Consider the following 16,352-nt stretch of genomic DNA (forward strand, 5'->3'; position numbering starts at 1 on the left):
TAGAATAAATATTGTAACAACGATCTTCTAATTATTGCTATCACATTGCTCTTGAATACGTGAAACTGTATAAGAAAATATCATGAGGGCATAGATTTGGAGGAATTTAAAGTTACTTTGAGCTCCATTATGCATACTTTATTTGAACTATTTCCTAGTTTCTGTGAACACTGTGAATTTTTCCAAAACTAAGTCAAGTTAATGAGAATATTTGATAAATTGTATACAAGGTATTCTATGCGAACTCGACAAATGATCTTCCCGCATCATTCTTGAATTTGTTCATAATTTTTTATACGATTGTCCTGATTCTGAATAGGACTCCTTAGTTTGGCTTCATTTTATTTGAAACTAATTAGATTTAGAGTAAAATCTGTACAGCTATCCTTGAGCTATTTGCAAAGACAAAAATTTTTATTTTCCCGCTTGTTAAATTTAAAAAAGTAGTATAAGATAGTGGAAAACTGAAAAACTTTTGTGCTTTGCTTTACAACTATTGATTTTGGACCATCCTGGTAAAAATGTTTGCATTCAACAAAATCGTAGTGAAACGATTAGGGAGATATTACTTATTTTAGATTTAACACATGTTGGAAACGGGTTGTTATCACTGGATCTGTTAAACAATATCGTTTTGACAAAACGCACTCCACCGCTGGCATTTGCTCGTTGGTCTGTTTACGGTTGTACTGACGAACAGCTGTAACAAATTGGAAAAAACGTGACTTCAAATTTTGCAGAGTCTGAAACGTAATATACAATGAAAATGAAGGTAACACTTTACTTACATGATCGAACTCGATCAAACAATACTTTAACTGGTATCCTCTCAGTAATGTGTTTCGTCAACTCTGTCGTATAAATTCCCAAGGGTGTTTTCTTTGATTCAAAGCTTTTATGATACTTACACGTAGAATATGCTACTAGCAGATTATCATTGCATTTGTATTTAATTATTTCAGGTTTTTCGTCATAAATAGCTTTGTTTGACTTTCTAGAAATTATTAAATCACCACATCATTACCTCCGATTACCATTCGTATTCTAATTAATAATTGATGATAGTAATAAGGGTATCAAGACAAGCTCATTTTCTGCCCTTACTTGTCTGGTGTTGTCAGGCACATATCGAGTACAACAACTAGGAGTGCAGGGTTGCGGGCAAGTGCACATTGCAAAATTTCATCTTTCGAAATAGCGTCTTTCGTGAGGTATAATTCAGGGGTATCAATAGGCATCAAGAAAGGTTCATGCAACTCAAACCCATGACCAGCAAACATGAAAAACCCTATATGCGATGGAAAATTAATTCATGATTACCAAAATACCGGCAATAGTCAATTTCCAATCTTACCATATACACCCTCTTTCAATTTTTTAGAGAATTTTTTGATGGCATCTTTCATCTCAGCTAAAGTTGCATCCCGTAGGCATTCAACGTGAAAGTCTATTTTTTTCAGCTGTTTTTTTATCTCTTCCACGTCAGCCACAGGCTTATACAATTTATTATGACTTTCATACTGGCAGTTACCGATGAGCAATGCAATTTTATACAAAGCTTTCTCGGTTGGGTGCTGTACCTGTTCCAACAGATCAATCAAATTTGCCCAAGGCAATATTAGTATCACAGCGTTATGGACAGAGCTATGCTTTTTATTTTAAATCTCTTTAGTCTTATGTGTCCAGCTTATTATGAAATTAAATGTTTCAAAATCTGGGATCAAGTAGAAGATTTCTCCAAAAAAATAAGTCATTTCATGAAATCAAGATGATATGTTTTCTTTTTTGCTTTTTTCTCTAACAATAAATATATTGAATTTCAATCTATCTTTACTGGAAGTTCCGAATTTGTTTGAAGCATCTGATTATTATAGTGTGAACGGAATTGACTGATAAATTGTTAGAATAGGTCGAATTTACATATAAACATGATCGATCGTTTATAAAACATTGAAAAAATTATTAGATAACTGCATTTTTAATAATTTTTTAGACTAATCAATGCTTCTTTAAATAAACTTTCTACGCATAAACATTACTCACCGTTAATGTACTCCATGCTGTAGGAGTTGACAAACCGCATCCATTTGATACCACACAACGATATTTTCCTTCATTTTGGGATTGAAAATTAATCAACTGCAAATTTCATGCGATTAATAAATGGGACTTGTTCATCTACTAACCGATATGGTATTTTTATTCTATAATGCTTAAAAGTATTCAATTTACCTGTAAAGTGTTCTGCGTCTTTTCCTTCAGTAACTCGTTATCCTTATACCACTGATACTTCAGAGTTGGGTCAGGTTTTACCTGACAACTCAGGGTATGGTCTTCATTTATCTTTACTTCGGCAGATAACGGATGTAATGTTATTTCTGGAGGAATGGGTTTTATTGAAAGAGAGACGTGTTCTGAAGATTTTTCTCGGAGAAGCATACCGTTCCTGGTGTATTGTTCAACTTTGCACCGATATTCACCTTCCTGATCAAAACTGAAAGAATGAGTGGTAAAACTTTTATTCAACGGCTGAAGATAAAGCATTTGATGCTTTGTTAGAATTTTTCAATAATTTTTTACTTTTATAATACCTATGGATCCAACATAGAAAATATAAAAAAGAAATGCAAACGGTATTATATAATGGCTTACTTACTTAGTTATAAGTATGCTAAGAGTGCTTGATTTCTCATTCTGCAACTCAATGTTTCCATGAAACCACTGGAATTTTGGGACTGGCAAGCCGCTTGCTTTACAGACAATTTTTAATGTGTCACCTATTGCAAGTTTGTATGATCGTCCATTTGCATTTGGCTGTTCAATGATTTCCAGGTCAACTATTGAAAACATGTTTGACGTTTATATAACAAAACATTAAGAGGTAGAAAGTCACTGTTTTGCAATTTGAGAATGACTTTGGAGGAATTGCATTTTCAAAATGTAAGTATGTCCTTGTTTATTACGGTTTTATGAATTATGTATAATCTTAAGTTGAAATATTACCAAAGACCAAATAAGTTATCTACCCGGTCCGTGAAGAATATACAGTGCATCATTCAGTTTGCAATCTTCAAGAATTTTACATAATTGTCCAACTTGAAATCCATTTTCCAAGTCCATTAATAAAGTTTTTGCTGGCGATGCTCTAATGTTTGTTTCTAGCCTATGAATCCATCGATCGCTGAGCAAAGAAATTATTAGGGATAACAATGATAGTAGCAGTGAATATATTTTAAATATAGAAATAATAATACTTAGAAATTATCCAAGTGATTTCTTACATTAGATATTTAGTCAAATCTATAGTTGATGTTGTGTTTTTTATATAATAATAATCTGATTTTTATTATTTTTACCTAAATGTAGATGATAGATTGTTTGCTGAGGAATTTTCTACCAAGTACTTTGCTACTGTTCTCCATGCAAAGTCTTTATTTAATTCGTGCTCCAATTCCAAAAACACGTCGTAGTCTAACTCTGTTAAAGAAAGATCTTCTTCGTACATTGCTAGGCAATTGCACGAAAGACTGGATTCAAATTTAAGCTTCAACTTGAATTTCGATAGTTCCGTCACACTGTCATTCGTTGGTATACACGCTATGTAATCCGAAATAACTTTTTTCGGGTGACCCTCGTTTAATTCACTTTCAAATCCTATAAACTGACTGATTATCCTTCTTCGTCTCCTTCCGAATGACTATTTCTCAATCGAAGAGAACTGAACAGTTGCAGAGTGACCAGGGATATTCGTACTTTTCCTCATTGCTTCTGGGAAGTCCCCCACTACTGCGGATTTCCTATTGTGGCTTGCATACTACACATAACATATATGTATGATACCACACGGCCACGTGTGCTTATGTGATAACGTGTTACAGGCTCCTGTCGATAAAGAAGCTACCGGGCTGCTACCGTGGTTTCTTATGGATCCAGGCCTACTTACCCGCCGAGTAGTAAAGCTCAGAATATGGAGGTCCATATGTAAAGTTGGCCTGCAACCTTCAAATTTCTTAAAAATTTTTCCCAAATTGCTCCATATTTTTAATTATTTGCTCCCGCACGGTTTTCGAGAAACTCGAAAAAAACGAAAATGCATTTCCGGGAGCGGCTAGGTGATTCGTGGATTTTCAAAAATCATGGAACTTCCGAAAAATTCTTGTACCGTGTAATTGGTCTTAATTGCTTCGTAGGTTTTATTATTTGTTTCGCTAGATTTTCGAGAAAAACGACAAACCGCTTTGGTTACCCGACCACTAGCTAAATGGCGCCAATTTCAAACGAATGTTTGGAAAAACCGACGGTTATTCCAACGAAATAGGATGAGTTTTGAATTGTTCTTCATTTGCTTCCGAATGATCTATCATTATTGTAAACTGATTCATCCTGGTTTTCGGATAAATCAGGAAAACCCGAAAAAGGGGTTTTCGCAATGTGAAGTGTCGTCAAATTCGATTTGACACGTAGCTCAAACAAATGCTGATATGGGAAATCTGATGATTGCTACTAATTGCTCCCGCATCTCTAGTAATTGCTTTGTGAATTTCATGATTTGCTCCCTCATAGTTTTCGAGAAAACTGGGAAAAAAGGGGGCAGTGATTTGGAGATTAGATCGACCAACGGCGAATATCAAATTGTATGCGATACGAAAAATGTCAATTTAGCTAATTTGGTCCGTTTAACAATTGCTTCTAATTGATCCTTGATTGTTTATGAGCATTTTTATAATTTGAACGTTTGCTCCTGCCTAATTGTCGAGTAAACAAAAAAAAAAAACAAAACCATAAGATCTGTATGCAATGTAGACGAACGGCGAATTCAAAATCGTATCTGAAAATAAAAAATGTCAATTCGGTAAACGTGACACTTGCTTCTGAATGCTCGTCGATTTAGTTTCGATTGAATATCAATTTTGTCATTCGCTTCTTTACAGTTACCAAGAAAACTGGGAAAAATGACACGTACTCGCTGGGTAGCGAAGGGTCGAGAAGCAGCAGATCAAACTCGTGAATTTAATGACGAAATAAGAGTAACGAAAAATACTAATTTGTAGCGTCATTTTTATTACTTCTTAATAAGTGGCAATGCGTGTTGGTTGTGCAAACTATGTGCAAGTGATTCACATCGCAATTCCCAGTGGATTCTTGAAACAATACGCGTCAGATCATATTCAAGAATTGGTTGCCGAAATTCACCACTCCACTTTTAGTTTCGATTTATTGTGAAACAAGCAAACACATAAACAAATTATCACGATAATCTTTCGATTCGTGCCACATGCAAAAGTTCGGACATAGTTTCATACGATTTCCTTCGACACAGATGTCAACATTACGAACCTGGGTAAGACCGTGTAATACTATAAATCGTATGCGATAAATTTCGAGTATCTTTTGTATCAAATAGAACAGTTGTATATAAATGAATAATATTATTCAACTAAAATTAATTTCAACCTCTTCTTTTAATTGTAGTGGTGTATTGCATTAACATTAAAGACTGCAATTCAATAGTATAATTACCTATTTCCTCGAAAAAACTTCATCATGGACGTGGTAATGATCGGATTACTAACACAATGATGAAGTAGATATACATATTGCCCGAAGCATTGTACCGCGTCTTGAATCATTCAAGCAATGTTTATTTTCATATTCAGACACTTACCGAAGAGTAAGGTGTCTTGGTTTTTCGTTATACATATATCCGCATCTTTTCTTCACAATTGCTGACATTTTTCACACGGTTAATTTAATAAAATTTAATTTTTTATCGTGCTTTTGATAATGGTTACGATCCTTACGATTAGATGCTTTTGATGCATATGACGCTTCCTCTCGAAGCATTGTTGGGAAGAACCGCAGAACACTCATTGTGATGGTGTTTTTTGAATTACTCTTGTAAGCTGAGCAATGATTGGCTGTTGCAAGATTCTCCCACACAGCAACGTTGCTGGCTCATCGCGTTCAAAATGATCGCACGAGAACGCACAGATTTCTATTAGAATTCCATTAGATTTCTATTAGAATTCTGTGCGTGAACAATGTACGCGACTGCGTGACATTGGTGAATACCAAAACCGAATCGCATGCGATTTGGTCTACGCGCATGAGTTTAAGATTAACATATCGCTTGAAACGTAGATTTGAACGGCTAACCACTTATGTACGTTACCGAGTCCCTAGGGATTCTAGTGAAAACTACTAGGAACCTCGTGAAGCGACATCTGCGTGGTACTAAAAGCTGAGGCAAAAGCCAACAGCAACTGGCAGCGACGTGCGGTGGAGAGAATCAGCACACCGGAATAGGGAGGTTGATCAGTTCTTCGTGTGGCCATCTAGAAGGCAGTGACGTTCATTTTTTAACATTTTCATTGGTGCGGTCGGTATAACAAACGTGGGAATAATATAGTTGCAAGTCAAAAATCCAGTGCCGAGCCATCATGGCGAACCCTCGGAAATTCAGTGAAAAGATAGCTCTTTTGAATCAGAAACAGGCGGAGGAAACTGCCGCGTTCGAGGCAATCATGCGAGAGGTTTCCGACGTCACGAGCAGAGTAAGAGATTTCTTTTATTTTCACTCGGACACGTCTGCCGTGTTTCCTCTAACCCGGACATTAAAACGTAAACAACGAACCTCTTACACCTCCTCTATAGTATTGGTTGGTGCGTGTTATATGCAGCGAGCGCGCCGCAGCCACACGATATCTATAGACGTATCGTATCCATACATACTTTTCACTCATGTTCACGCACGGTCCGAGCCGCCTCATACCATTCCGCAACGAATGTAACCAATGTTCGACGATTGCTGCTTGGATTTTTCTTTCCGCGCCTCATTGTCAAGAGGCTCCAATAGTTGTTTCATTGTCACGATGAGAAATAAAGAATGAGAAAAGAATCAGACAAATACCTACCGTTGCCATCGAATCTTCGTTATTACACGGCCATCCGTCGCTTGTCTGACTCCGCGTTACTTTCCTGTATTATTATTGGAACAATTATTATTTTGTTTTTCATATTCTGTTTACATCAGTTTTCATTTTCACACCTTTTCCACACAACGATTTTGCTGCTTCTCCGAGAGCTCGCGCCCAGATCCTATGTGTATGTTTTCGCTCCTTTATCTCTCTCTCTCTCTCTCTCTCCACTTCTTCCGGTTAGATATATCTTGCTATGGGTATATTTCACGGTTGGACTCGACCCCATCGCCAACCACCGTCGGCGCCTGAAACGAGAATGTAACCTCCTACGTTGCATTCAAATGTTCGTTCGATCTCCCGACTTGTGACAATTGACAATCGGCCGTAAACGTAACGTGACATCTGCCGCGCGATTGCGTGTCTCTTTTTTTTCGCTTCGAGGCCTCTGCAAATGCGACGTATCGTAGATGCATACATACGCACATCACACGTACGTACAGCGTCGCAGAGTAGGAGACGTACTTACCAACACGCGTTCGCTTCTCCCTCCTTTACCCACGAATGCATGCACATACTTATGTAGATCCGCGCACAATACAACACAACACACGTGTTCACACAGCGCACGCGACACGTTCATGTGTCGCACAGCGTGTACGAATGTGTGTGCAGGCAGCAGACAGATATTATGTATATACCATAGATACATATTGTACCTCATAATGCGATAAACACTCCAAGAGGCACATTTCATTATTTACACAAATGTCAAAATAGTACTCTGGCAATGCCGTATGACTTGACCCAACACGTTCACACAAACGTCTGTGGACATTATTTATTGCGATCTCGCATTGCATCTATAATTGTACTATTTTATTATGTAAGCTTTATTTAATGATGTTTATTCCATGCGATTTGTCTTTTCTTTCCTTTTTTTTTAATCCCTTTTCTTGCAGTTTTTTAAAATTATTTTACATATATGTATATGCTGAAAAAATCTTTGTTATATCAATTTATGGTTTGTTTTCGTTGTTTTGTTTTTCATTTGTTTTTATCTCTCTCTCTTTCTCTCTATTCTATTGCCTTAAATCGTGATGTCGTGTCGAGGCCCGTGTATTGTACATTGCTTATATACCTATATGTATGTATACACTATCAGTATACATTTATTTATTATATCTATTTTTATGTTTACGTCAGGATTCTTCAGCTTTTTATTCTATCAAATAATATGTCGTTATTGATCGGTGATACCATGTTTTCTTTTTCATTCTACACAACATCGTTGCGTTGAAATTCCTCCCCCCTCCGTCTTACCACAAAGAAAAAAATCGGATATAGACATAAAATTGTTATTATATTAACGACATGTTACCATTACGTGAAATATTACGAATACAGATTTTCCATCGTGAATTGACGTTGTAGGCAAACAAAAATTTCATTGTTGAATACGAGAGACAGCTTACATACATATATGAGAAATGAAATGAAATAATTAAAAAACCGCACTAATTGTATTTAGTATATATTATACAGTATACTCCATGGGAATGCTCAGGCATTTGGATTCGTCACGAATTAAGACTTTCAATCACGTTCCGCGAAGACAATTGATTATACATTACCGGCCTTCGTGTATAGAATCGGACAACGTGAGACGAAATTCACGTTTCTCATTTTCGCCAATCGGATTATATAACTGTGAACTGTATCTGCGTTCGTAACTCATAAGCAGCCTAGTTATGGGAACACGTGTAACATACATTGCATTAGCTATCCGTATGTGTGTAGACATGGTTTATACAGCACATTACTGTAGGATGCGTTTCTCGTCCTTATTTTTTTTTTCTTTTCTTTCTCTTTTTCTTTCACTGCCACAAAATATGTGTATTCGAAGTTTTGACGTAGACATTTTTTACACGAGGTAACTCATTTATCTGACTGTTCGTGTGGGAAAAAAATTAATTTAACGATGCATTTTTGGAAAAAATCGTTATCTCGAAGTTTAGGATTGTCTTAATTTGGAAAAGAATTTTTTCACGACTAATTAGCGGACAATTAACAAAAATTCTAATTATCCAAAAGTCTTCATTTTGATATTTGTAAGTGGTCGTGCTAACTTGATGAACGTAGTTGATTGCACGTATATTAAGAAATATGAAAGCGAATAATGAATAATGAATTAATTTTACTGAAGTAACTGGATTTTTTTTCAATCCTGTTGAATACTTCTTCATTCCATACTTGAAAGTAAACATTTCTTTTGACGACGAATTTTTTTTCTCAGCGTAGCGCCAATCATCATTATTTTATAGTGATAATTAATGGCCGTAATAAAATGCTACTTGTATTTACGTATGTACATACATCTATAATTCTTTTTTTTTTTTTTGCGATTCTGCGTATAACTTCTTCCCACCTCACTTGAGTCTTACTTTTTATTTTTCACCACGCTGTCGGTAACTTACTCACCGATGATATTGATATCGGTAATGATATCTTCTTTGATCAATTATTCATATTGAAATTATACTAGCGTTATCGTACCGATTCATACCGTGAAAAATCGTTATTTCTCAATTTTAGAATTGTCTGAATTTCATTAAAACCGTAATAAAACTGAATACACTCATATATCGAAATCTCAGTTCCTTAAAAATCATTATTTAAAGTTAAGAAAATAGTCATTTTTTCTTAACTCGCTTCTTTCCTCATTCTTACGATTATTATTTCCGAAAAGTTCAAATTTGTAAAGAATTTTTTCGTAACATTTACCATCTAAGACATTCGTTTTTTTCTCAAATAATTTAGATTTTTTTTTTCTTCAATAACATTATATTAGTTGCATTGTGTTCGTTAATAATTAATTGAGAATTCAGTCAGATTATTCCTATATAACATCGATCGTTAATTTGGTAAATATTCTTCGGCTGTGCACCGCGTGGAGGCTAAACAGTTCATCGATCATTTATAGTTGACCGTGAGTTTCTAATTATCCACGTGAAATAACTAATGGCAACAGTAGCAGTAGCAGCTTATCTTATCGGAACGAATAAACTTAACGGAATCATTTTCGATGCTGAAAAACCGAAATTTCTAATAAAACATTTCACATTTTGCTTTCGTTTATCATTCGCAGATTTTGATATTGTTTATGTAGGTCATTTAATTCACTAGACAAATAATACTGATGTCTAAACAATTGATCGTATTTACGTTGTTATTTAAAATCATACAATTTTCACGATCAGTTATTATAGTAAGAATAGAAAATATTCTTCGATTTTATAATAAAAAAAAAATAATAATAATAATAATAATAATTTACAACATTTTTCACGAATAAAGTACAGAAGAAACAAAAATTTTTAGACCAGCAAGAGAATTGTGTAAAAGATTTGTTGCAGTGCATTAAATATTTTTCGAATACCTACAATTAGAGAATTTATTGAATTTAGAAAAGCTATACATTCTATACTGTTGTTGCAAAATTCATGTCGTATCAAGAAATACAATTTCTCTCATAGCTTATATATAATTACATTTACTGCACGTTTCTGCTTCGCCTAGAAAATAGTTTTTCCCTAACGCGGTGGCTCAAACGAACGAGCATTGATTGGGAATAGCCAAAAGCGATAATTGACGACAGTTTAATTACCAATTAGTTCGGACGACGCTTTTGCATTGACGCGTTAAGGAATCCTTCTAGCGTAGTAATTATGACGATGTAAAAACCCGGTTAGAAGCGGTGCGTTAAAAATTTCAGTAATTTTATTTATTTTTTTTTTATCACCATTTTGATATGTTCATTTTTTATTCTAGTCTTCCTTAAAATTTTTCATAGACCGATATTCTAAGGTATGATTTTTTGAATGGTTTATCGTGAAAAATTGAAAATGTTGGAGTGAAAAGTATTTTCAATCTCAGATTTTCTTATAATCTACCGTTTAATGATTCCTTTGAATCGTTATAAAATTTCAAAAACCCTCAGGGTTTGAAAACAAATGAAATCTTATTTTATAAAAAAGAAGAAAATTAAAAAAAAAAAAAAGTAAATAAATAAAAATTACCGGCATCCGGCATGAGGATTTTCTTTTTTCAAGTTTAACTTGACACTTTTCAACTGCAACATAAACATTTTTTCAACGGCCAGTCTATCTACACAACGATTATGTATACCACTTTGCGATAGTGATACGATTAACTACCGATTTCTCAACAATACGTACCTAATGTACTTCCGGTCGGTCGGTTAGTACTTGGTAGTGATAAATCTTGCTATTGCATAACTTGTCCACCATCGTAATCTTCTTAGAAGAAGCATTTCTCTATAGGTTTCTAGCTCTTTACTTTAGTGACGCAGTATATATCAGAGGAAATAATATTTACGACTTATTATTTTTCACAATCGTCTTTAAGTAATACTTTCTTAACAACGAAATTCACTGTTTTAATTTCGAAATCTCGCGTCGTCGAAATTCACTCGGTTTTGGTATCCCGAAAACTGCGATTTCTTCTAAAAACTCAATTAAGTATTTAATTGCAAACATTTTTTACACGCTTTCTTATTTTTATTCCTTCTAGATTCTCGTGCAATCTTTGTTAATAGTTTTTATATAACGAATGTGAAATTCTTTCCTGCATTATAGTTTTTTTTTTATTTTTATTTGAGGACTGAAACGTATTCGCCATTCATCGTAAAATATCATACGTATGTGCATCGGAAAGTTAGTAAATACCAGTTTTTTTTTGTCAAATTAATCTACAATCTTTGAAAAAAAAAAAAAAACATTTCGAACGACAAATTCTTGATCCCCGTGAACGTTGCGGTTATAAGATTTAAGAATAAATATTTTTCGATAACTCTAGCCACATTATTCAAAGCCGAGATTATTACAAAGAAAAAATGTCTACAGTACTGTGGGATTCGAGAAAGTCATATATTACGATAAAGTTATTCCACGGATTGGAGAATTCCCACCAGATTCCCACAAGTCATAATTGATGCTCGTTGAGTAAATTATTTCATTCTTCGTTGTTGGTATAGAGACTGCAATGAGATAGTCGTTTAAAGGTTTTCGTTTCCGCATTGACCTAAGGCAGCAGCGTTCACGGGCACACTGATATTGTCGCTTATCGTGTATTTCAACCATTAATGGAAATCAGAAGAAAGAATTTTACACGTGTAAAATTAGAACAACGTCGAGGAATGCTTGAGGTCAAAGTGCTGAAACGTGATGCTTTTTAAATTTTCGTTTCTCTGTTCATAGAGGAAAAAGGAAGTTATTGTGATTCCCCGGAAAACAAAAAATTTATTTTTCACTAGATCTAGACGTTTCAAGGTCTGGAGAATCACCTTTTTTTTCGACGATATCTCGAACATGAGCTACCGGATTTCGATCATTCTAGTCTCGATCGACGCGGCTTTTCCAAACTTGTAACTGATTAGATTTTGGTTTTAATCGGTCGAGTACTGTTTCAATTATAAAAAGCCAAATAAAAACGATATCTTGAGAATGGATAAATGGATTTGAATGAAAATTTGTTACCGTCAGGTTTTTCGGATCGCTAATCGCAAAGGTGAAGTCAGATTGCGAAATCCAAAATGGCGAATAGAATATGGCGGAACAAAATCTAAAAATTTTCGGAATTTGATGGAAATTATGAGTCGGAGGTTTTATGGGATACCGATAACGAATCCAATGTCAGAATTCCAAAATTTATAATGGTGGATCCATTATAGTGGTTCAAAACGAAAAAAATCGTTATATTTTCAGGTAATATCATATCCAAGGGCTTTTGAATCGTCAATCACGAATTGGATATTGATATTTTTTTGTTCCCTACTAATATTATAAATGTGAAATTATGTTTTTTGGTTTGTTCCTTTGTCCTTCTTTCACGCAGTAACGGAGCAACGGATTGACGTGATTTTTTGTATATAGATAGTTTATGGGCCGGAGAGTGACATAGGCTACATGAGTTATGCAAAATGGGTTCGATTAGTTGAAAAAGTAATGAAAATATGATAAATATGTTGACTTTCGACATGGAATGTACACCACGCGCTTGGAGATTCTCTCGTTACCGCGAGATGGCGGGTGTAGCTGCCCCTACCTTACCATCCTAGTCAAACAGCCAACTGGTACTGCCTCGTCTACTTTACCATCTTAGCCGTCTCAGTACCAGTCAACCAGATGGCACTGTCGGCGATGCGGCGCCATCTTAGTAACACATCCACCAGATGGCTTTCGTTTCTCGCGACTAAATTGCACTCTTTCGAGTATATATCTTACAATAACGAAATTCAAGTTTAAGTTTGACCGGTTAATGTTGTAATCAAGCTGCATTCATATTATTCATATATTACAAGTAATAAATGTATCGCCTATTATTTTTGGAACAGACTTCTTATATGTTGTTTCTCCCTACCTGGCATGTTGTGCCTATAATAACATCCTAACATATTGCTCTGTATTGTATCCAGGATTGGAGTTCTATTGACAAACAATTCTTGATTTATTCTTTAAACCATGGTAGGTAGCGAAGCCGCGTGTGAAAGCTAGTATTATATGAATATTATATAGAAGCGTGGATGAATAACATGTGCTACAGAAAACTAGGCGTTAAACAGATTATTCGGATACTCAAACATAATACGAAGAACAATTTGCAATTATTTTGAAAGTAGAAACATTTTGCTACACTGAGCTAATGGAGTGTACCTAAATGTGGTAAAGGATGTCATTTATAATTGAGAAATTCAGTGCAGACCAATGTGAAACCTAACCTAACCTAATCAACGATGGCTCCACTTTTCGAACAGCAATTATGTTTGTCGAACAAACAAACCATGGATATAAATCTATTAAAAGGGTAAAAGAAATTAATCGCAACAGTTTTGTTTATTTAGATACCAATAAATAGGCAAACACATCCATGTGATGTTATGATAACGTGGAACGATAAAATTATGCAGTTCAAAGTGGAAAAAGCTTTCGTAGAGTCAAAGTTTTGAACTTCTGATAGTTAGAAAAACCGCGAATTGCACCATACGATGCATTTATCCAACGACTGAAACAAGCCTACATATAGTGAAGTAAAGGATTTTTGTTGAACATGCAGTAAGACCGAGGTGCGTTCTAAACGATGCGTTTCCACCTTCACTGAGAATCGCAATAAACGAATGAAAGAACCCAAAGCCATCTATCAGCTTGTGAAAGAATAAATAATAATAAACAATGAAATCCTTTAGTAAAGGAAAACAAATTTAAAACAAATCAAAATGATACAGAACAAATCCGGCTGAATTCGCTTTTCGAATCCCAAAATTCAAATGGAAAACAATACTTTGTTGATCAGTCACATCTTCATTGCAATAAGTGATTAGCTGTTTCACAGTAGTTTATACATATAGCAAGTATGTATATAAACGTACAGCAAGTCTATGTATGTCTATGTATGTCTAAGTATGTATATAAACATATAGCAAGTCTAACATCCAATATCCATACGATGTGATCATTGAACCAAACGATTACTAACTCTTAGCATTGTTATCGGATAGAAGTGTAAAAAAAACTTCGTGAATAACCAAGATTATGCGAGTGTTCGATTACGGAATCGGGTGTCGAATAATTTGACGAGTTCGATAAAATAGCCGGACTGCAAACCAAAGCTAGTCTTCTATTTCGGCCGTGAGAACGCCAAACTTTTCTGCGCACCTGGCGGCCGACTGTAGAACTTATATTATTATTTTATATGTACTGTCGTATTATTGTAATGAAAAATTACAGAAATTTCTCATGAGTAAAAATTTTACTCCAATTCAAACGTAAAGTAACCCATATGTTAGTTAGCTCGAATAACCCGCGCTTTTTAACGTGATAGTAAATAACAAAAATCTATGCACACGCATTTTCAAATTGAATAACGATTTATCAGTAATGAATATCTCTGTGGAGGTCGTTACCGTCACTTTGTAACTATGGTTGATTAATTTTCAAATTTTTCCACTGATCGACTAATTTCATTTAATTTTATATTCTTTTGTAACTACATTGAGTTAGAAATAGGCAACATTTTATTTATGTCCATATACTTACTATGATTATTATTCTAATATTAGGGTCAAGGGGTTATTCACTCATCGAAATCGCAAACTAATTTCGAAAGCGGTCACTTGAAATCGCTTGAAATCACTTGAAATCACATGTCATCGCTTGGAAATGCATGAAATCGTACGAGATCCCTTGAAATTGCAAACCAGTTTGGAAAGCAGTCATTTTCAAATCACTTGAAATCACTCGAAATCGCTTGAAATCACATGTCATCGCTTGGAAATGCATGAAATCGTACGAGATCCCTTGAAATTGCAAACCAGTTTGGAAAGCAGTCATTTTCAAATCACTTGAAATCACTCGAAATCGCTTGAAATCACATGTCATCGCTTGGAAATGCATGAAATCGTACGAGATCCCTTGAAATTGCAAACCAGTTTGGAAAGTAGTCATTTTCAAATCACTTGAAATCACTCGAAATCGCTTGAAATCACGTGTCATCGCTTGAAAACGCATGAAATCGTATAAGATCCCTTGAAATCACCAGCCACTTTGGAAAGCAGTTGCTATCAAATCGCTTGAAATCACTTGAAATCAATTGAAAGCACTTGAAATCACGTGTCATCGCTTAAAATTGTATGAAATCGTACGAGATCCCTTGAAATTGCAAACCAGTTTGGAAAGTAGTCATTTTCAAATCACTCGAAATCTCTTGAAATCACATGTCATCGTTTGAAAACGCATGAAATCGTATGAGATCCCTTGAAATCGCCAGCCACTTTGGAAAGCAGTCGCTGTCAAATCGCTTGAAATCACTTGAAATCACTCGAAATCACTTGAAATCAATTGAAAGCACTTGAAATCACGTGTCATCGCTTAAAATTGTATGAAATCGTACGAGATCTCTTGAAATTGCAAACCAGTTTGAAAAGCAGTCACTTTTGAATCGCTTGAAATCGCTTGAAATCACGTGACATCGCTTGAAAACGTATGAAATCGTACGAGATCCCGTGAAATCGCTTCAATTTACTCGAAACTGCATGAAATCGCATGAGTTTCCTTAAAATTGTGTGAAATCACCAACCACTTTGGAGATTAATCACTTTCAAATCGCTTGAAATCTACTTGAAATCACTTCTAACCATTTGAAATCGCTTGAAATAATTCCAATCGTTTGTCTCCCGATCTATGACTGAATATCCCCTCGATTAAGGCAGTTCAATGTAAAGTGTACACACCTTTGCACAGCAACCCTGATGTAATCGGTTAGTATTTTTTCTTTATTTAGTCACACAAGTTGATGGCTCATGATTTATTGAAAAATTTTCTTCTCAAGAACCGTTTAAAACCGTTTCAAAAGAAAATT

At 34.9% G+C, this 16,352-nt stretch overlaps 2 protein-coding genes across 10 annotated transcripts in view; one reads left to right on the forward strand and one right to left on the reverse strand.

Moving 5' to 3' along the window:
* Positions 1-544: 544 nt before the first annotated feature.
* On the reverse strand, positions 545-3,577 carry LOC124414842 (mucosa-associated lymphoid tissue lymphoma translocation protein 1-like). The gene is made up of 9 exons (XM_046895936.1): positions 3,357-3,577; positions 3,027-3,181; positions 2,657-2,837; positions 2,233-2,494; positions 2,044-2,139; positions 1,355-1,580; positions 1,105-1,288; positions 789-994; positions 545-700 (listed from the first exon to the last, which is right to left on the reverse strand). Exons 1-9 carry the CDS (start codon positions 3,503-3,505, stop codon positions 570-572), a joined length of 1,590 nt encoding a protein of 529 aa, XP_046751892.1. The 5' UTR covers positions 3,506-3,577; the 3' UTR covers positions 545-569.
* A 2,732-nt stretch (positions 3,578-6,309) lies between these two features.
* Positions 6,310-16,352, forward strand: part of LOC124414780 (CREB-regulated transcription coactivator 1-like) — a 55,462-nt gene continuing 45,419 nt past the window's right edge. For all 9 annotated transcript variants that reach the window (XM_046895844.1, XM_046895845.1, XM_046895851.1 and 6 more), the window contains exon 1: positions 6,310-6,554. In XM_046895844.1, the coding sequence (XP_046751800.1) occupies positions 6,441-6,554 (114 nt within the window). In that variant the 5' untranslated portion in view covers positions 6,310-6,440. The remainder of the gene's footprint in view (positions 6,555-16,352) is intronic.

This window comes from Diprion similis, chromosome 14, assembly GCF_021155765.1.
Source record: "Diprion similis isolate iyDipSimi1 chromosome 14, iyDipSimi1.1, whole genome shotgun sequence".
NCBI classification, from domain to species: domain Eukaryota; kingdom Metazoa; phylum Arthropoda; class Insecta; order Hymenoptera; family Diprionidae; genus Diprion; species Diprion similis.